General features: G+C 44.0%; 1 protein-coding gene across 2 annotated transcripts in view; it reads right to left on the bottom strand.

The window, feature by feature from the left end:
- Positions 1 to 470: 470 nt before the first annotated feature.
- Shisa9 (shisa family member 9) overlaps positions 471 to 21,386 on the bottom strand; it is a 292,606-nt gene continuing 271,690 nt past the window's right edge. The window contains exons 4-5 of one of the 2 annotated variants that reach the window (XM_087569196.1): positions 18,518 to 18,565; positions 471 to 3,967 (exon numbers count right to left, since the gene is read on the bottom strand). In XM_087569196.1, the coding sequence (XP_087425322.1) occupies positions 3,588 to 3,967; positions 18,518 to 18,565 (428 nt within the window). In that variant the 3' untranslated portion in view covers positions 471 to 3,587. The remainder of the gene's footprint in view (positions 3,968 to 18,517; positions 18,566 to 21,386) is intronic. The other variant, NM_001430313.1, reaches the window with a different exon arrangement.

Consider the following 21,386-nt stretch of genomic DNA (forward strand, 5'->3'; position numbering starts at 1 on the left):
TTCTCCTTGGTGTTTCAGACGTTCGGCCTCTTTCAGGAAGAGCTGTTTTTAACAAGTTTCTGTCTGATGCTGGCGGAATGATGGAAGCCAGCCAGGAAATGCAGTTGAATAAATAGGGGAGAGCCTTCCTTCTCCCTTCTTGTCAGTAGTCATGCCCACCATCGCCCTCTCACTAGTAAGAAAGCAAATGTCTGAGGCTCAGCCAGGTTCTTTGTTATTGATATGGATTGAGTGATGGTGAAGAGAACCAGCCATGCCATATTAAAGACCCAGTTAATTCCGACATGTGCATACTTATCAAAAAGACTGAACAATAGGTCTGGAAATCTTGTATACGTTGCCAACAACTAGGAGCTTCCATTGCCTGAGAGGATTAGTACTGAGCCTAGAAGAATCAGTGCTGAGCAGTTCCCAGGAGAAACTCATACCAACCTGAGGGGCTCCAGAAGCATGAGAAGACACCCTGAGCATCACATATAATCAGTTTATTGCCAGGTAAGAAATTCATATTAATATAGTGAATACATATGTTTACAAATAAACATTCTTAGAAAACAAACAAATGTTTTTTTCTTCATTGTAGGAAGTGTTATTGTATCATAAACTCTGCAGTGTGACAAGTGTTAACACGGGTTTACTTGCAGAACATATGGTTACTAAAATATTTGCACATAAAATATGCTCCATTTACACCAAAAAAAAAACTGGGGGGAGGAGTTAGATGGGAATTCCAGGCAGAGCCCAAGGCAGGTGGAGGCTGAGACTCCAGGAAGGTGAGGGAAGCCATGATCTGGTCCCATAGAGTTAGAAACTGGGGGTCTGATGGAAGGAGAAGAAAACAGTTGTATAATCTTACTCATTGTCTTCAATTATTGTACAGATCATGCTCTCTTTCAGTGTCATAAGAGTTACCTGCCTTCCCAAGAGGAAGGCAAAGAATAAACAGATATTCCCTGCTGATTGTCCCTTCTCAGTTCATCTTCCAAAGTCAAACAGAAAGCAATGAGGCAAGCAGTATGAGAGCTGTCTGTGACCGCATCATGTGGGAAGTATATGCTACATGCTAGTGGCCAGACTGTGTCTTGGAAGTCAAAATTACAACTGCAGACCAGGGAGCCGAGTCTACTTGGATGAAGTCTACGTCAACAAGAAGGGTGAGTAAGAAATAGACTAATATAGACTGTGGGTCAAGAAAGACCTTCTTTAACTTAGAGTTGGATAAAGGGGAGGTGAAGGGAGTCGAGAGGGAAAAATGAGCTAGAAGGAAGGAATGGATTGCAGAACTTGACCTGGAAAGAACCTCTCAGATAAGTCACCCTAGTGTTTCTTGAAGTAGGACTGTATGTCACTAGTACATGCAAACTGTATGTCAGGGAGGTAGTATATGGATACAGGGCACAATTTAACACCAATTCTAAAGAGGAGTTTCTTTTCACCTGCATTCCCCTTCACTGAATTACTCTTAAGGACGAGCTCTCTATTGGGTACCAGTATCTTTAACTGCATTAATGTCTTTTTGAAAGAGAAGAGAACAGGCCAGACCTTCACTAGAGTTTTGTCTTCGAGGCCAATGTTTTCCATGTTTACTGTCTGTACATGGTGATGGATGCTAGTGTTCTATATGTGATAAAGACGGGATGCTTCTCTTTCAAAATGACCTAGTTTAAAAGCAAATGCAGTAAGATACCAATACTGTGATGATAATCCCCCAGTGTGCGTGGCGAGGGTGTAACTAACTCATGTCAAAGAGAGATGTGCAAAGTCATACTCCACTGTGGAGAGTGCTGGGGTCTCAACATTTCTCTGACCTCTGACCTTTGTGTTGCCCTTCTCTGCACCTCTTCTTATTTGGGAATCTTATAGAGTTTGATCTTTGCAGACTCTCTTCTGTAAATAAGAACAGAGTGCTGTTTTTAAAACACCGAAAAGGCTTAACTTAGGCCAGACTCCCCATGCTTCAGATGGGAGACAGCCCCAGAGAGATCAAAGATATTGCCAGGTCCTTTCTGCTTGCTTGGAACATGGAAACTATCTGCTGTGCTGATGCTGCTGTGATGCCAGAGAGCCCGGGCAGCAGAGCATCCCATGGAATGCTCCAATTCTATTTCACTAGATTTTTACACCAAAGAAGCTGTGAGATTTTAGAAGATGCTTGTTAATTAGCTAAGAGCTTCGGGGAACAGTTGCAGACTTTTCTCTCTAAACAAAACTCTCTTGCCTCTCCACGCACCTGCCTGTGCTTCCACCAAATGAAGGACTTTTAGGAGGACCTTCCTTGCTGGGACCCAATAACTGTTGGCTGTTGGAACCAATCTGAAAGCAACCTTGGGAGAGTCCAGGTAAGAAAGGATGGCATGAAGTGGCCCTGGAGGTAATCTGGCGGGAGGGAGGGAGTTGGGCTGTTCTTAGGTACCTCTGACATTGTAGCAGCTCCTTCAAAGGGTGTTAATTGGTTGGGCTCACCTACAGAGGAGAGACAGAACATCACTACTGCAGGAGAAACGGGAGGCGGGAAGGGTAAAGGAACAGAGGATGTTCTTGGGAAACGAGACCATCACTTAAACAACAGCAACACACTGAAGGCACCACCCACGCTTATGACATTTTTCACTCCAAAGCAGTTGAAGTTTGGCAGCAGTGGCAGCAGCACGCTGAAAGGGAAAGGGTGGTGGGGACAGACAGGTCATAAAGGACATTTTTTGTCTTTGTTGCAGTTCTTAGAGACGACCCGGGAAGTGAAGGCTCCTCGGTGTCCATCTCACCTGCTGTTACTCTCCAACTGCAGGTTCTTTAAGCCCCAGAAAAAGTTAATATTTTGTGTGTTCATTTAACATGTCACTTTAAAAGTTCGTTCTTTATTATTCTCTGGACCCTCTGGCTATCATAAAAGCCCATCACTGTCAACATCATGGTCTTTCAGGGAGTTCTTTAGAATGTCCTTCCCTTTCCCATCATTGGCGGTGGGCTTAGAGCAGACTTACTTTGTGAGATTTTTGCATTCAGTTTCGACGGTATGCAATGTTCCATGAGAGTCCATTACAGCCTCACACTCCTCACTATTCTGCATTTGCATCACTTCTTTGGACTAGGAAATGCTTGTGACATGAGCAAATTCCTTCCGGACACTCTGAGCCACTCCTCTCTGTGTACCTACCCTCTTCCTTCTACCAGGAAAGACAGAACCGGGGAACCCAGTGCGCTCCGTGGGCAGTTTGTCTAAATTGTGCTACTTATACATCTGTTATAATGGATTTCAGTTTTCTGTTGGGGGAGAAGGAAAATGAGCCCCCACAATTTGGGCCTGAAGCTTAAAGTTTCCCCCTCTGTATTGCTCAATGTCCATGCTTCGGTCTCGCTCAGCTGCCTGCGGGAGCGTATTAGGCATGACCCAGGAAAAACATGATTCCTTATCACGAGTAGGTCTGTGGTTGGTTCCTGCAGAACGGAGTGTGTGTGTCTGCTGAGGGGTTGGGGTGGGGGTGGGGTTGGGAGTGGGGGTGTACAGGACCAGGAAGGTGTAGGTGGAATGGTATTTTTTGCCTCTCTCAGTTGAGTGTGGTCTCCAGGGTGCTCCCTGAAGTGAAAGCTCAGACAGTCACTTCTGTTTTGCTGTTAGTGATGAAGTATGGCTGTGTGGGTGGAAAGTGCTGGGTGCGAGTCCCCAGCGGGTCGCAAGAGCCTGACTCAGCTATGCCAAGCTTGCCCTTGTTGCCGTAAGCCTGCCGCCGGAGAGACTGGTCACTGGGGTCCCAGGTCTTAAAGTTGGCTGTAGAGTTGTAGGCCAGGGGATGCGGGGGCATCTTGTTGGTGCGAGACTTCTGTCCATTCTGCTGGGCAGGCCCGTGCTCTGGGCTGAAGGCCCGAGGCTCATCTTCCACTCTTACCGGGTGCAAAGGGAGATTTCCCTTGGCAGCTAGCTCTGCCAGGTGCCTTCTCTTGGTGTAGAAGTCATCATTGACCTTGTCAGCTGCACAGTGGGATGTGTTGACAGAGAAGAAGAGAGCAGAAACGGGGGAGAGAGAAGAGAGAGTTAGGGAGTTAGGCAGGTCAACTTGAAAACACTGCAAAAACGGGCTGACAATCCAAACAAGACATAACGGGGACTCCACCTGGTACAAGACAGAGGCAAGCATGGCGCCATGCCCTTCTCACAGTTCAGAGCAGAGCAGGAACAAGAGGTTTAAAGGTACTCCCAATTAAACACATTTAGATCACCCCAACTAAACACTTCTCCCACCAAAGTTCCACACCGCTTGCTGCTAACCTTGGATTTTCTAACATTCAAGTGTTGTTTCCTCATTAGAGGAAATAATAATGCTCACTAGAGAGAGCACTCTCTCACTCAAGGGCAGCAGTATCGACTGATGGATACATCAGTTTAGTCTCTGCTGGCTTTTGTGTGTATGTGTTAGAGGGGACACATGAAGGCAGGCACCAACTTCAGATGTCTTTCTCAGTTACTCTCCATCTCAGTTTTTGAGGCAGGGTCTATCACTTTCACCAGAACTCATAAATTCTGCCAGATGGCCAGACACAGAACCTCAGCCACAATCCTGTTTCTGTCTCCCCAGCACTGGAAGTGTGGGGACATGCTCTGTACTCAACTCTTTATGTGGTTTCTAGGGCTTGTACTTTTGTCCCTCTGCTTGTCTGTAGAACACTTCACCAGTTGAGCCATTTCCCTACCCATCTCCTGGATTTTTACTATTTTCACTTTAAGCTTTAGGTAGCATCATGCTCAAATCCCAGTTCCACCGCTGGTTACTTCTGTAACTTTGGCTGCCTTAAGTTCTTCTACCACCCACTTCACTTCTGCATAAGGAAGTACTCAAAACAAAACAACTATTTCCATAGTGTGTGGAAAGCTAAGTGATCCCATGTGTAGTGGATACTCTGTGCTATCTTAGCCGCCATTCTTAACAAAACAGCTCTAGGTTCTCCCACAATCGTATATAGGCTTGGCTTGCCATACGTAACTAACAATATCTTAGTAGCTACAAAATACTTCATCAACCGTCAAAATGAATTGACCCCCCTTATTTATGAAAAGTTAAACTATGCTAATGTTCTGCCTTTACAAACAAAGCTGAAATGACAATGTTTTTACTCAAATCTTTTGTATTAAGATTAATTCTAAAACATATTTTCTTAATCTGCACCAGAATTAGCAAACTGTGGCCTCCTGGGAACCACTGTTGTTATGAACAATGGTTTTTTGAAAACGATGCTACACCCATTCTTTTACCTATTGCCCATGACTCTAGTATAATTGAGTTACTGTGGCAGACAAACTCTAGCTGAAGAACTAAAATATCTACTTTATTGCACAAACCTTTGAGAAACTGTTGGGTGGTTCCTTATCTGGACTACCTGAAGTAGAATGACTTTTCTAAAGAGCATAAATATTGTTAAAGCTCCGGTTTTGCTATCAAGATTTGAAGCAGTTTTCACCATTTGACCACACCCTCACCTTCACTAAATGACCCCTTGTTTTCACCCCTCCTTCATTTTCTCTTTTTCATTTATTTTTTGAGAATGTGTTAAATGAGTACTGTGTTTACAACATTTTCATTCTTCCCCTCTTCTCTCTCTCTTCCTCTCTCTCTCTCTCTCTCTCTCTCTCTCTCTCTCTCTCTCTCTCTCTCTCTCCAGCTCTCCCACATCCCCCTCAAATCCTCTCTTCAGTTATTATTGTTGTATACACACAATCACAATCTGACGAGGTCTCACAGTGTTGCATTGGGACTGACCACTTTGGACTGAATGGATAACTTTCTGGGGTCATCCTTTCTCAGGAGCTGTTAATTATCAATGTACTGATTCACCTAGAGGTGGACCTCATTTATTTTTATTTAGATCCTTATTTACCTGATAATCTGATAACTTCCCTTTTTCATTTCCTCTTATTTTGTCTTGTAATTTTTATTCCTAAAAGATTCTTTATTATTTTACATTTATTTCTTAACAATATAGTTCTGAAATGGCGTGTTACTAGCCGTCCGAAGTACCTGTTCATTTACCATAGTGCTAACTGCATCACAGGTGTGAGCTCACAAAAGTTCAGTAGCTACAGCTCTTTAATCATGTGATCTTTCCTCTACAGATGTAGGACGGATGGGGATTATGAATCCTGCCAGTGGCTTCTGCTGTACAAATTAAGGAACTGTCAAATTCGAGCCCATGAAATGACACAACTAAGGGTATCCACAGCTAGAGCAAAGTCCTGGTAATAAAAGCAGCTACTTGGGACTGAAGAGTCAGGTAGTCAGAACCCAGAACCATCTCTGAACATGTTTAATCAGAATCTCTGAAAGGCGAGCCCAGACACCATTTGTCTTTAAGTCCAGGCAATCAATCCTAATCCTCAGTTGGGCTTGAGAGCCCCAGCAGCATCCATGCCCTCTATCACAGTGGCATGCTTCGTTTTTTATAGAAAACTGAAGAGCAGTGGCTTCCTAACTCGCAATAGTATCCTCAACTACTTCCTACCCAAGAAGCCTCTCCTTTCTTTGAACTCTCAGTGGTTCCCTTCTCAGAGGTTCTTGTCATTGTTCCCATGCTAGAGCTGTGCAGAGGAGCACATCTGGTCAAGAGGATGATGGAGAAATGCCCTTTCTGCTTCCCTCCCAGACATCTCTTACTGAAAAATCTCATTTACTCTCATTATGTACCTGGTTATGACCTAGCAGAATCATTTCGTACTGCAACTTCTCAGAACTCAGAGTAAGCCCAAGCTCTGCTCAGAGCATGGTCCAAAGGTTTCCATTTTGACAGGCAGAGAAAACTAATTATGAATGAGGCAATGCTTTCTAGAAAATTCTAAAGAGAGGGAAGCATGGGGGCATTTGATTCTTGAGTTGTCAGAGAAGACGTGTGGGTTCTCATGGCTTCCCACATTCCCAACCCGAGTTGGTTCTCTCTGTGAACCTAGTATTAGAAGCACCTTAGGAAGTGGAGCTCAAAAAGTGTATGGACTCCGAAACCAGCTAGACTATGGAAATGACACTTAACACCATATACCTGTCTCCCTGGGACAAAATGAGGATAATACTAAAAACAGTCAGATTTACTAGGAAGAATAAAGCACATGAGATACAGATGTTACAGAACAATAATTCCTATAGCGCAATGTAACTGCTCAATACATATTTAGTACCTACTTTTCCCTTACTGAAATAGCACAGAATTTCCATCAATGCATGTTTATTGAGTATGTATTGTGTTCCAGGCAACATAGTGGTCATGAAGTAGGCATCCATCAGAGCCAATCTGCACCCTTCGTGGCTTTGTTGCTTCACCCTTCCTGCCATGCTGGTTGAGTGCCCAGTTATCCATGAGAGAATATATAGGAGGTGAGTAGTGTTGAGGCAGGCTTCCATGAAGAAATGTTCTTTAAGCTGGCATCCAAAGGTGGTGAGCAGCCAGATGAGGGAATCAACACTGTATTGGAAGAGTTGTCACGGTCCTCGGAAGCTCTTGCCATCAGAAGGCAAAATCTATTTCTGCACATCTTGAATTGGGTTTGCTTTGTTTCTTGCTTTGATCAGATAGAAGGAGCTTCTTGAACCCCATTCCGTGGGAAGCCCAGCTTCTTAACCTCAAAGGATAAGAAACCTGTAGGCCTACTACTCAACTCCACATAGACCAAATCCATCCAGTGACCAGATAGCTAGTGAGACCATCATCCTGGACAGTACAGCAATAGTCAGTCTGCGTAAGTGCTGCCCAGAGCATCCCACCAAACCTGAAGTAGGGTTGGAAGCAGGATTCCCAATAAATGGTGGCTATGCTGAGCCACTAAGTGTTGGAACCATCTGTAGTATAGCACTTGATAAGCGATATACAGAAGCATTTCACAAAACCCTGTGGTGGGAAAGAGCATGGTTGTTTTGGGAAATTGAAACATCCAGGTGGCACAGAGAAAAAAGCAAAATTACACCGCTGTCATCCAATGCACCATTGGCAAGATCATGTCATCTGTACCACCTGATGTGTCTAACCAAATCCCTCCATGGAATTCTGGGGTGTTTTAGAGAAGCGAAGTAAGACATAGCTTTAGTACCCAGGGATAGAACAGACACCCCAGAGGATATTTTTACAATGATTTCAACCACCCTCATCTTCTAGTGTAGTTTCATGAACACCACCCTCCTTCCCCACTCCCCCAGTCCCCACACCTCCCGACACACACACACACACACACACACACACACACACACACACACAGAGTATTTCTGGTTTCTCCTTTCTTGCAAGAGGTGAGGACTGCTTACCTGGCCACTACATGCAGTATGGTCCCTGTTTTAATATATCACAAAGCACCTAGTGAAGGAAATAACAGATTCACTGAGCAGTCTTGTAAGCTCCATTAGCAAGTGCATTAACCTAATCAGCCCCACCACCTCATGGGCAGATGGCTGAGAAGCCAACCAAGAAAACAGATGTTGTGGCCATTCAGCAACACTAGAATTCTTTGGTTTGAATTTTCTCTTTACCTGAAAAAGAAGGGACAAAAAAAGGTTCTTTTCTTCCAATGAGCCTAATTGCCTTGAAGGAGCCTGGGTAGTAAAATAAAATGGCACCTTCCTCCATCTGTCTCTTTCTTAATTAGCAGAAGACACTTACTTGCACAGGTGCAGGGCAGGGTGGAACTCTGCATCTGTGGAAACAGTGTCACCACACTAACCATCTCCAAGGCAAGCTGCACGTCTGAGGGCCCAGCAGGTGGTTCCCCAGGTACCACCTCCTTTCCGCAGGCCAAAGGAATCCCCAGGACTGCTCCTTACCGCCTGCTTTCACCTGGTGATATTCATGAGCTTCTCCAGTGATAAGGGAAGCAATGCTCCACCACCAGCTTTCACCATGGCTTGTCCATCTCGGCCTTTGGTTCAGTAGTTTGATAAAATATAATGACTAATCTTCCCATCACACTTAAACACAGTGTTGGAGATTGGTTCTAATGCTTTGATTCAATCAGGACTCTGCATGCCAAAGGTCTTTGTCTCCAAATTGGTTTTTAATTGATCAATAAAGATGCCAACAGCCAACGGTTGAGCACAGGACAGGACACTTCGAGTTGTGCAGTTGAAGATACAGAGAGGAACTGGAGAACTGTCATGACTTGGGATAGACGGATGAGATGCAGGAGTGACAGGTAAAGCCAATCAGCCACGTGAGATTTCCGGTAAATGACCAGTGGCCACTCCCCCGAAAGAATCTGGGGTAGCAGGAAGGTTTAGGAGTTTCCAGCCTTTGAGGTAGCCAAGGCACTTTAAAAATAAGCTAATGCATATGTGTGTCTTTCATTCATGGATCCAAAGACAGCTCCTAGGCAGGTGTGCAATCCACTGGGAGCACAACGTGGTGTAGCCAAAACGCACCGCTACAAAGCAGGGTCTGTGTTCTTTGCAGAGGCCCCCAAGTGTGCATGACTGGATACTTGATCTTAGAGCACACTTTTCTATGCCACACTGATGGAGACCCATTGCAGAATGTATCTTCTTCCAAAACTGCTGCGACAGGGTACTACAAACCAACTGACTTTAGACAACAGAAATGAAGTTTATAGTTACTATGGTGGCAGAACCATGTTTCCCCTCAAAGCTCTGCCCTTCTTACTTTCTGTTGGTTGCTGGCAATTGGGGAGGTATCCAGTGTCTTATAGCTTCTGACCACACATGACCAACCCCAATTCTCTCTCTCTCTCTCTCTCTCTCTCTCTCTCTCTCTCTCTCTCTCTCTCTCTCCCTGTGTGTGTGTGTGTGTGTGTGTGTGTGTGTGTGTGTGTGTGTGTGAGTGTATGGTTTCAGGTGTATTATCTTCTTGTATGACCTCAGTTAGTTAATCTGGTGACATTTAAATCACCCTTCTTTGTATATGTTCTCAGAGCCTGGGCTTAGTAGACATGCTCTAAGAGCACCATTCTACCCAAGATATACGGATTCTTTTCTATTCTTGAACACAGAAGTGCATCACTAAATTACTAGCTGGTGGCCTTTGGTGCTCTTCATCTTTTGCCCCTCTAATCAAAGCCTACTTCCTCCTAACAGCCTTCCTGCTGGCCCAAGAGAGAGATTTTCTAATGCTTCCACCATTTCATCATCATTGGTATTGCTGTACGAAATTATCTTGCTTAGCATTTTATTCTTCCCTTTGGCTAGAATATAAGGTAGACAATATCTGTCTTCATTGCTATTTCTCAAACACAGAGCACAGTGCCTTGTACACAGCTGGGGTATATGTTGTATTTGATGAAGAAAGGAAACTGTTAACAGAAAGCCAGGCTGGTGTCATTCTCTAATACATTAGAGGTGGGCAGGCTGTTTCAATACCTGGTCATCCAGTCCATGACACAAAAGACTGAGGAACCTGTTCTTTCCAGAAGTTGAAGGACTGAAGCTTCGGTTAAGCATTTATGCCTCAGGCTGGTGAGGTAAGGGCCATGTGTCTGCCTGAAAGTGCAGAGACTCAGGCATTTTACATTTTACTCAGGCACATTACAGGGAGCATAGAATAGGGTTCAATGGAGACCAGAGGAGTTAAACAGACTAGATCTAGATTGATGAGTGTTGACATAGTCTGCCTCCTCACTCCCCAGCTCTTACCAGTGGGACCTAGTGACAACTCACCTTTACTGTGTGAGTGTGACCTCCTTCACACACTCTAGGTTGCTGAGTGTTGATGTAGTCTACCTCCTCACTGCCCAGATCAGTGGTACTAAGTGATAGCCTGCCTTTATGCCTTTACTGAGTATATGATCTCATTCATACACCTTTTGCCTTTCCTTTTATTTACCCAGTGTCCCAGTTGAATTCTTTTTGTCAACTTGACACGAGTTAGACTTATGTGGGAAAAGGAACCTCAACTGAGAAATGGTCTCCATCAGATGGCCTATAGGCAAGCCTTCTTAATAATTACTGTATAGGGACCATCTTAATAATTACTGTGAGAAGGCCCAGCCCACTGTGTATGATACCAACCTCGGCAGGTGGTCCTGGGCTGTATAAAAAAGTAGGCTGAGCAAGCCATGAGGAGCAAGCAGTTAAGCAGCACCCTCCATGGCCTCTGTTCTGTTATCAGCAGCCACTTTCTCAAGGCAAGGAGGAGTCAAACTACAGTTTCTGAATCCCACATGAAGCTCCTGAAATCCACAGCAGAACTACGGTAGTGAGTTTATGAACATTGAGATGAAATAGGAATTTCCATCCCTCCCTCCTTCCTGGCTACCATAATGTGAACTGCTCAGTTTTGCCCCTCTAGCCCTGACACGATGGACTGAAACTATGAATTCAGGTATTTTCTCATAGCAATAAAAATTCTAACCAGCTGATGGCACCATTGAGAGACCTTAGGAAGTAGAATTAGGACCCTCCCACCCTCCACCTCATTCCCCCTGCCTTTGCCATGGGTTCAAAGTAACAGAACTAAGATGCCCTGAACAAAACATCCAACAAAAAAGTAAATCTTTTTCTCCCCATTAAGTTGTTCGCTCAGGTGTTTTGTCACAGCGAGGGAAAGCTGAAAACATTGCTTTACTAACCCAGCAGCTCTGGCTATGAAAAGCATGGTAATGCAGCAAGAGGTCAGAACTGCAAGTGGAGCCTGGGTCCCTGTTGACCACTAGAACCAAGAACTGCCCCACCCACCTGGGACAATGATATGGCAGAAAACACACATCTTTCACCTAAGCCACTGTATTTGTAGAGCTTTTCTGGAATGTTAGGCAATATTTACTTTAACTTCTATAGAAACGGTTTCTGGGTCTCTGCCTTTTTATTTCCCCCTTCACAAGCTAAATTCAAAAGTACAAGGCAGACAGTTCAAGTTTTTCACTGCATCCTCTTGCCTTTGAAATGCATGCTGTAAAGCTATCCTGGCTCCCTAAGGCTGTCTCAACAGGCAAGAATAAGAAAGGCTGAGGAGAGCCGATCTGTCTGAGGGCTGCTATGCAGGGCCACAGAGGAGATGAGATGTATCTCCCTGGCAAATTAGACCCATTTACTCAGTTCTGGGCCTCACAAGGAGAGGGGATGCATTTAAGCCAGGCCCTAATGACTCTTAAGGTATCTTGTTTTTCATCATGGAACACTGCGTATCTTTCTTGCAGCAAGTCTCTGTCTATGAGAGGAAAGGAACAGAAACAAAAGCAGAAAGTACCATTCTGGAGATTGGTCTTTTTCTGTCATAACCCTGAAGGCCCCTGGCAGGAGGTCTTGCTGTCTTTGCTGAAGAAGATCCTGGAACCGCCTGGCTTGGGCTTTGCATCAAAGCTCCCAGACTGCAGCACTTGCTGCTCTTTTGTAGCTGATGGTCTTCTCAAACAGTGGACCCTTTGTCTCTTCCCTTAGGCAGTCTGGCTGTGTGCAGTCTCCATTTTCAGCAAGGTTGCTGAACAAAGGTTTTGGGGGGCTCTGCTCTAGCCAGAACTGACCACAGACCTCTGACACAATCCAGCCCAGAGTGAACTGTATCTGTTCCCTGCCTTCCCACGTGTCTGGTATTGCTGCTACATAAATATAACCCTGTGGTGTGGTTTGCCTTCTGGCCTACCTCCGTGCTGCTGAAACGTACAGGTGTGAGATAACTGAAGGGACTGAGGAAGACTTCGGTCCTACACCCCGCACTTACTGCCTGCCACTTCCCCTCTTCCCAGGATGATCTGAAGTCCATAATGGTGAGATTTGGGGTGCTACAGTAATTGAAGGTATTAGAGGACTTTTGCTTTTCTATTGGTGGCTTTTCTCTATTCTCCATGTGACTTTGAAACTCCTCCAGAGGGGCGGGGTGGAGGGGGTGGGGAGATAAAGGAAAAAGAAAAAGCAGGCAAAGCAAAAAGGTTCTTGTTTTCTTCTCTACCACTGGGCTCTGAGTTCATTCCTGTGACTAATAGTATTCATAGACAGGACAAAGGTGAAGGTTGCAAAGGTGCTTGCTGGCTTTGGTTGCTTTCCCATGTGCTTTCCCGCACAGCCATGACTGAAACTGGTCTCCGCTACTTCTATTATTTCGGAAAGAAAAAAAAAAAGGCCTTCACATGAAAATGTCTAAGCCACCCCTGTCAGTGGGCAAACCCAGCTTACATTAGAAGAACCTCCCACATCACACAAATCACCCGTACGTACAAGGAGTTCCTCCTCTAAACAGTCACTGAGCCCGGTGAATCCTGAGCTGTAATCCTGCTCCTTGGTTACGCACTGTGATGTGGTGACAGATATAGAAGTGCCAGCCAGTCTTTTCCTCACCTCTAAGAGGAGCCCTGGGTTTCTAGGAAGGACAGTCCTGGCTTTTCTCCTTCTCAGTCCTGGTTTTGTTTCATACTCATTTTAAGAACAGGAAAAGCTTGCCCTGCATGGACTTCACCGCTCTTTCAACAATTTTGCTGTGTCTACTGCATGCTGTGAGCATCATGCAAGATGGCTCCGCAATGTACAGGTCTGGTTGGCATATACTTGGAGCGACAGACTTTTCAACTACAAACCTGTGTATTGTGATCTTGATGTGATGGCATTTTATGAAGCCCAGAGAGCTCTCTGCACAGCCTCATTTCATGGCCTGTGGGTTCTCAGGCAGGTCCATTCAAGCCCCTCTGCTGCCCTGTGCTTTCAAAGTAGCTGAATGGAGGGTAGGGCGGGATTTGATTTTTATTTAAAAAAAAATCATCTCTCATCACCCGCATTCTTCCTTCTCTCTGTATCCTATTGCTTGCCACCAAACCAATAGCCAGAATCAGGAAATTACAAACACTAGAGTTTCACAAAGTAATGTCTTTAGGCTGTCTCTGGGTGGAAGTTTCACCAGTATGGACTGTGCACTATGTATACACCAATGAAGAGGTAATCAGATTAAAGGTGTGCTTTTGTCTTCTGTCTCCTATAGCATCCCTGGAAGAACAAGTCTATCCAGGAGACATTTGTTTTCTTCTTTATTTTGTCCATTCTTTTCTTATTCATATTTATGTTTTCATTAAGAGAGAGTCTTTCTCTGTTGCTCAAGCTAGCCCATGATCCCCCTCCCTCAGCCTCTGTAGTGCTGGGATCATATGTGTACAGTAAACCTGATATAGCTATTGTCTTAGGAGACAGAAATGACTAGGACTCTTAGTACCTACTATGAGCTAGATTATTTTTAGCCTTTCACTTTCATACCACATTTAAAGCATCTTAAAGAAATCAGACAGACAAGGGACCATTGCTCCTTTTATGTGGTGGCTAAAAGGAATTAAGACCCAGAGATACTGTGCATCTTGGTTGTCAAGGCACTCTTTTGTGGCCCATAAGTTGCAGTGTAGGAAATGATATGGAAGAATGTTCCCCCAACCAATGCTCTTCCAAATGTGATGTAGCTTTAACTGCCATGAGGAATATACTTTTTAGCAAACATCCAAAACACATGTTGGTTGCCTAGGAATGGAGTTTGTAGAGGCATAGTTAAGGGGGCTATTTTGTTTTCTTCAGCCAATGAAAATGATCTAAAATTGACTGTAGTAATAGTTGCATCTCTGAGAATATATAGTAAAAGTTATTGAATCATGAGAGGAGTGCATCATGGGAAAAATGACGGCCGGTGAAAATTGGTGTTCTAGGACACCTGTTAGATTTTAGGTAAAGCGGGATAAATTATAGCATGCATAAGAAGATTCAGAAGGTAGGTATATTAAAGGAAGAATGTGCTGGGACCTCCCCCAGCACACATAATTATAGGCCCAGGTCCTTAGGGATGAGTGGATGCACGACTTTGCAACCGACAACTTCAGTAATTCACAGTGAAGCTCTGGGTCTCACCCTGATCTTGCTGAGATGAAATTTTCTTGTGTAACCTTTAGCAACTCCAGGTTATCTATAGAGGAATAGGGATGGTGCCCCAGTGCCCTTACCTTGCCTTCTGAAAGGTTCCTTTACTCTTACTAAGAATTCCCTCTGAAGAATTGAGTGCCTCTAGAGTGCTGGGTTTTTCTATGCATTCTCTGAACCTGTTGTACACCAAGCCCTGTGTTAAGACTTCTACTCACATGACCTCATACAGTTATTCTCACCAACCCTGAGCAGAATGGTTATGCAGATTTCCTCCAGTTTAGCAATGGCAGAAACAGGAGTTCAGAGCACATGAATAGCTTGGGTAAGAACACAAAGGCTGACTCCAGTCAAAACAACTGCATAACAGCAGTTGCCCTCGTATCAGGCGCTCCAGTACAGCCCTGGAAAGTCCACATTCCTTGAGGAGAACAGTTTCCCAAAAGCTGGCTTTGACTTGATTGTAGGCTCAAAGCAGTATCTTCCGTTTGTGGTCTTTCTACAAAGGCAGCTGGAATTCTCAGGGTTCTGCATGAGTGGTCCAACATCAGTGACTGCTTCAGGCAGTGTTGAGGTTTGAGCTATTGCTATGTATTGTAATGCTAAATTCTGCAATGGAAGGTCTAGGCCGAGAGTGAATTCTCACATTTACCAGCTTTTGTTGTGCAAACCTTGTTTCTTAATTTAAGACTATTGGTTAAATAAAAATGACTACAGTCAATTACTGGAGGGATTAGGGGCAGGCACGGTTTTTGTTTGTTTGTTTGTTTGTTTTTGTTTTTTTGTTTTTTGTTTTTTAGTTACATGTTTAGCAGGGTGGGAAATGGGGAAAAAAGCAGAGAAGGAAGAGGGAAGAGAAGGAGGTGCCATGAAAGGAGATGAACCTGGTCTGGAGAAACAGCAGTTATTTGGGTTACATATTGGGGAGGTAGTTAAAAAATAGATTAGGGGTTACACCCCCCCAGTAATTGTCAAAACCAAATAAAATAACCATAGTCTGAGTCTCATTTATTTTTAAGCTAGTCAGGGATCTGCTTTAATTGGTTGTACTACATCCATAGATAGCAATAGACACTAAAAGATGAATGTGGTGTCTGCCACTTCTCTGTACCATTTCCTGTCCTGGCAGATGAGATTCTCTTCTAAGGTGAATCAATGGAACACAGGTGGCAGGAGAAGGCGTGGCACGTATCTATAGGGACTTTGTCATCACGGTTACACTTCTTTACCCAACCTCTCTGGGAAGGACCCACCTCCTACCTTCTCCACCATATTCTCCCTGTGTTCTAGAGGTGGGTTCCCAACAGCTTCCAAACAACTGACTGTTAAGATGTCAACTGATCTGCCTTAAATTAAAAAAAAAAAATGAAAGTCAAAGGTATTTGGGAAATAATGAGTTAAAGTTTAATAGCTTTTCGTTGGCATAAAATTCTCCAGGGTCTCAGGTTTTCCTCTCTCAATGATAATAGCAAAATAATGCCAGTAATCACCTGCAGACACTTAGCACTTTCTATTTGCTGGGGCTATGACATGTGTTTAAAGCATTATTCCATTTCTGCAGCCATCTAGGAAGTAGCTGGTGTGATTGTCTCCATTTTGCAGGTCAGAGAGTCAGGGTTTGGAGTTTATAACCATGCTACTTGAATGTGCCTGACTGAGTCTCATTTCAGGAGCTAAGCAGGGTCAGATTAAGGAGTTGACTGTCTGGCTGAAGGCACCACGAGCAGCAAGTTAGGAGCAGAACTGGAACTCATAAGCCCAACACACTCAGTTCTTTTCTTTCTTATAAGAAGGTGGCCTGACTGTGCAGACTTCCAGCCTTATTTCATGCTTCCCCTATAAGTTAAATGGATGACATTTGAGAAAGATCAGTGACCTCAAAAGAACTTGGCCTTGACCTCCTTCTCCTCCCCATAACAGAAAATAAATAAAGGTACACTTAGGAGAGGGCTCTGGTTTGAGCAGGAAACAGCTTTTCAGACTCTTCTTTCAACATGGCCTGAAATATTGTCTAAAGCCATCAGACCACAGCAGGCTGACAAAGGCCTAGATGCAGACTGCTTCTCCAGGGCTGTCACAGAGCCCTAATAGCTTTGTTTTCACAGGGAGTGTGGTTGGGGTATGTCTCTCAAATTAGTTAGATCTGTCATGTTCCAAATTGTTTGCGTTTCTAAAAATGGGATTTGACATGTGAACAATTATTATCTAATGCAAGACCCAAAAATCTGTCTCTTTCAAGTCAACAACCTGTTAGTCAGGGAATTCTTATTAAACACAAAGCTCTTTCTCGGTATGGGACTATTGTGCTCACCCTTTCCAACCAGAATTGTTTTTGAGCTCTGAAGCCTTTGTCCAATTTCATCTTCATCTCTTTCTTAAGCCTTGGGTAGGTGCTCTCTGTACTCATTCAAGGATATTAGTTCCCCAGCAAGCTGTCCCTCGGGCAGTGCTGTGAAATACCCAAGTCAGCAGAGCAGCACCCCAGAATTAATCAGCAATTCTACTCTTGTAGCTCCATCCAAGGCATAGTCAATCAGGCGCTCCTGAGCAACTGAGCGCTTACACTGCTCTGGGACAAGCATTTGCCTGGTGGTCCTTGTCCCCATCAGAGCTACTCGCTCATATCTCCTGCAGCCCCCCATTATCCCTCCACTGTTCTCTTCTCTCTGTCCAGTTGAACACCATCTGTCTTCAAGAGCATCCTAGTTGGTGTCTCCAGCCCCAGTCCAACTTTCTGTAGTCCATTTCCTATTGAACAGTCACAATCATCTTTGAAAAAGGCAAAAGTGATACCCAGATACTTGTCTAGAATTTGCATTGTCTGTCTCCTTCTCTTATTCTGTTTAAGGTCTTGAAAGAGCTCTACCTCCACCTCCTTCGATTAGCTGCTCCATTCCTACCGTGGGATCCAGCAATGTAGAAGGAATGAAGAACAAAGAGAGCAGTGCTTGTGGTTAGTTCTGAAAACAGCTTTTCCCACCCTCCACCTCCATGGGAAACAACTTATCCATTAGCATCAGAGGGACATATTCTCAAATTATAGTTCTACCTTTAGTGACTGAATTCCTTTAGGTAAGTGTGATTCTCCCTCATCCATGACCTATTTCTGAATGGGTATGAAGATCTTCAGCAAAGTGTCTGGAGAATTAAGCAGCACAATAAGTGTGAAGGACCAGTGTTCTGGCACATAGTAAGGAATTAATATTAACAATAATTATATTTAATAACTTGACCTAGTCACCCAACTAGCTCTTTCAAATACTCAATAATTTCCTTAGTCCCACTGATCACTGTGCTGGAAAGTTGAAAAAAGTTCTGTTCCCTAAACTCTAATTCCCCAGACATACGATTGACAATGTGGCTGTGTATCCTATGCAGCAATAGTGACAATTCCAGAATTAATTTGTCTTGTGATGTGTTTTGGCCACTCTACTTTTGACCAATTTGCCTTTCCTCAGACATTAAGGCATTTCCTTAGAACAACTAATAATGGGAGGTGAGCAAAGGGCTAACACACTGTCCAGAAACAGCCCTGAGCATGGACACTGCACCCGAGTGCATGCACTACAAGACACACCTCAGCACTGGAGACGCACAGACTTATAGGTACCAATCAGTAGACACACATATGACTGGATCACGTACAAACACTGGGACTCTCTGTCCCTTTGTTATAATGTTGACTTTGACAACACCTGGACGAAAGAGCCAGAAAGGGAGTACGGTACCTTTTGGTGACTTAAGCGTTGCCACTGCCCAGTCACCATCAGCATTTCCTAAAAAATAACAATTGAGAGATGCTGATCTGGTTACCAGGAAACCCATTCTTGTGGTACCCTCATGCCCAGATTGTGCTTGGTACCTCAGTTGCAGCCTCCAAGAACTGTGGTCTCAGGGGACCCAGGGAATTGGAAAGGAGCAGGTGTGGCCTTGCACTAGGTATGTACCTGTTTTGACAAGACCTAAGAGGATGTCAAGAGGACTGCCCGAGTCATGCTGAGCTACGGCATCACAGCAAGCAGCAGCAATCTGAAGTCTGACTATAAATTTCAAGTTTTCACTACAAAAGACAAGACATTTTGGCTTACAGAAGGTTTCACTAATACACAAGATGACTAGAGATGGAACTTGCTTCCCATTTGCTACAGACATTTTTCCAAAAGAGGTTACATCATTGTTAAGCTCCAAGCCCGGACTGGAGCATGCTCATCTGCCTGTAGCTTTAAAAGCCCCACTGGGCACAACTTACCTTAGCACAGTGCCTAACTGGGAAAGATATTGCTGAAAGTGAATGAATTCACTCTTCTCCAGAGCCACTTTCCTAAGTGAGGAAACCCCACCCTCTAAAGCTACAGGGACCACACTGGTTAGCAAAGAATCCCAAATGACTAATGCAGTGCTTTACAGAACAGCTATATGGCTGGAATTTGAGTTATAAAAGAGAGGAGACACCATCCCTGACCTCAAGCTATATTACAGAGCAATAGTGATAAAAACTGCATGGTATTGGTACAGAGACAGGCAGATAGATGAATGGAATATATTTGAAGGCCCAGAAATGAACCCATGCACCTATGTTCACTTGATCTTTGACAGAGGAGCTAAAATCATCCAGTGGGGGGAAAAAGACAGCATTTTCAACAAATGGTGCTGGAAACTGGCAGTCAGCATGTATAAGAATGCAAACTGATCCATTCTTATTGCTTTGTACAAAGCTCAAGTCCAAGTGGATCAAGGACCTCTACATAAAACCAAATATACTTAAACGAGTAGAAGAGAGTGGGGAAGAACCTTGAACACATAGGCATAGGAGAAATTTTCCTGAACAGAACACCAATGGCTTATGCTCTAAGATCAAGAATTGACAAATGGGGCCTCATAAAACTGCAAAGATTCTGTAAGGCAAAGGACACTGTTAATTGGACAAAAATGGCAACCAAAAGATTGGGAAAAGATCTTTACTAATCCTACATCTGATAGAGGGCTAATATCCAATACATACAAAGAACTCAAGAAGTTAGACTCCAGAGAATAAAATAATCCTATTAAAAATGGGGTACAGAGCTAAACAAAGAATTCTCAACTGAGGATTATCTAATGGCCGAGAAGCAACTAAAGAAATGTTCAATATCCTTAGTCACCAGGGAAATGCAAATCAAAAAAACCCTGAGATTCCACCTAATACCAGTCAGAATGTCTAAGATCAAAAACTCAGGTGACAACAGATGCTGGTAAGGATGTGGAGAAAGAAGAACACTTCCCATTGTTACTGGGATTGCAAGCTGGTACGATCACTCTGGAAATCAGTCTGGAGGTTCCACAGATCGTCGGACATAGTACTATCTGAGGACCCAGCTACACCACTCCTGGGCATATACCCAAAAGATGCTCCAATATATAGCAAGGACAAATGCTCCACTATGTTCGTAGCTGCCTTATTTATAATAGCCAGAAGCTGGAAAGAACACAGATGCCCTTCAACAGAGGAATGGATTAAAACAATGTGGTACATCTACGCAATGGAGTACTACTCAGCTATCAAAAACAATGACTTCATGAAATTCTTAGGCAAATGAATGGAACTCGAAAATATCGAGAGTGAGGTAATCCATTCACAAAAGAACACACATGATATGCACTCACTGATAAGTAGATATTAGCCCAAAAGTTCAGAAAAGCCAAGATACAATCCACAGACCATAGGTAGCTCAAGAAGAAGGAAGACCAAAGTGTGGATGCTTCAGTCCTTGTTAGAAGGGGGAACAAAATACTCCTGTCTAAAGGAAATACAGGGACAAAGAGTGGAGCAGAGACTGAAGGAAAGGACATCCAGAGACTGCCCCTCCTGAGGATCAATCCCATAGGCAGCCACCAAACCCAGTCACTATTGCTGATGCCAAGAAGTGCTTGCTAACAGAAGCCTGATATGGATGTCTCCTGAGAGGCTCTGCTAGAGCCTTACTGATACAGATGAGGATGCTTGCAGTTAACCTTCAGGCTGAGCATGGGGGCCCCAATGGAGGAGTTAGAGAAAGAACTGATGGAGCCGAAGGGGTTTGCAACCATAGAAAGAATAATAATATCAACCAACCAGACCGCCCAGACCTCCGAGGGACTAAACCACCAACCAAACAGTACACATGGAGGGACCCATGGCTCCAGCCACATATGTAGCAGAGGATGGCATTGTCTGGCATCTATAGGAGAAGCCCTTGGTTCTGTGAAGGCTCATTTCCCAAGTGTAGGGTAATGCCAGGGTGGTGAGGAGGGAGTGGGTGGGTGGGAGATGGACCATCCTCATAAAAGCAGGGGGAGGGAGGATGGGAGAGGAGGGAACTGGGAAAGGGGATAATATCTGAAATGTAAATATATAAAATATCCAATAAAAAAGAAGAAAAAATAGAAGTATTCTAAATCTAATTCCCTTCCAGATGTATCCAGTAGCCCCTGGGGGAGTAGTCTCTTATTAACAGAGTCTCGAGTAACTTCTCATTAAATAAACAAATATGAAAAGAACTCAGAATGCACCCCACTCCTTCATTACAAGTGTTCTCTAAAATTGAGTTTAAAGTTTAAAAGGCAATGTCTACCTATGAA

Source organism: Rattus norvegicus, chromosome 10 (genome assembly GCF_021556685.1).
Source record: "Rattus norvegicus strain SHRSP/BbbUtx chromosome 10, alternate assembly SHRSP_T2T, whole genome shotgun sequence".
NCBI lineage: Eukaryota > Metazoa > Chordata > Mammalia > Rodentia > Muridae > Rattus > Rattus norvegicus.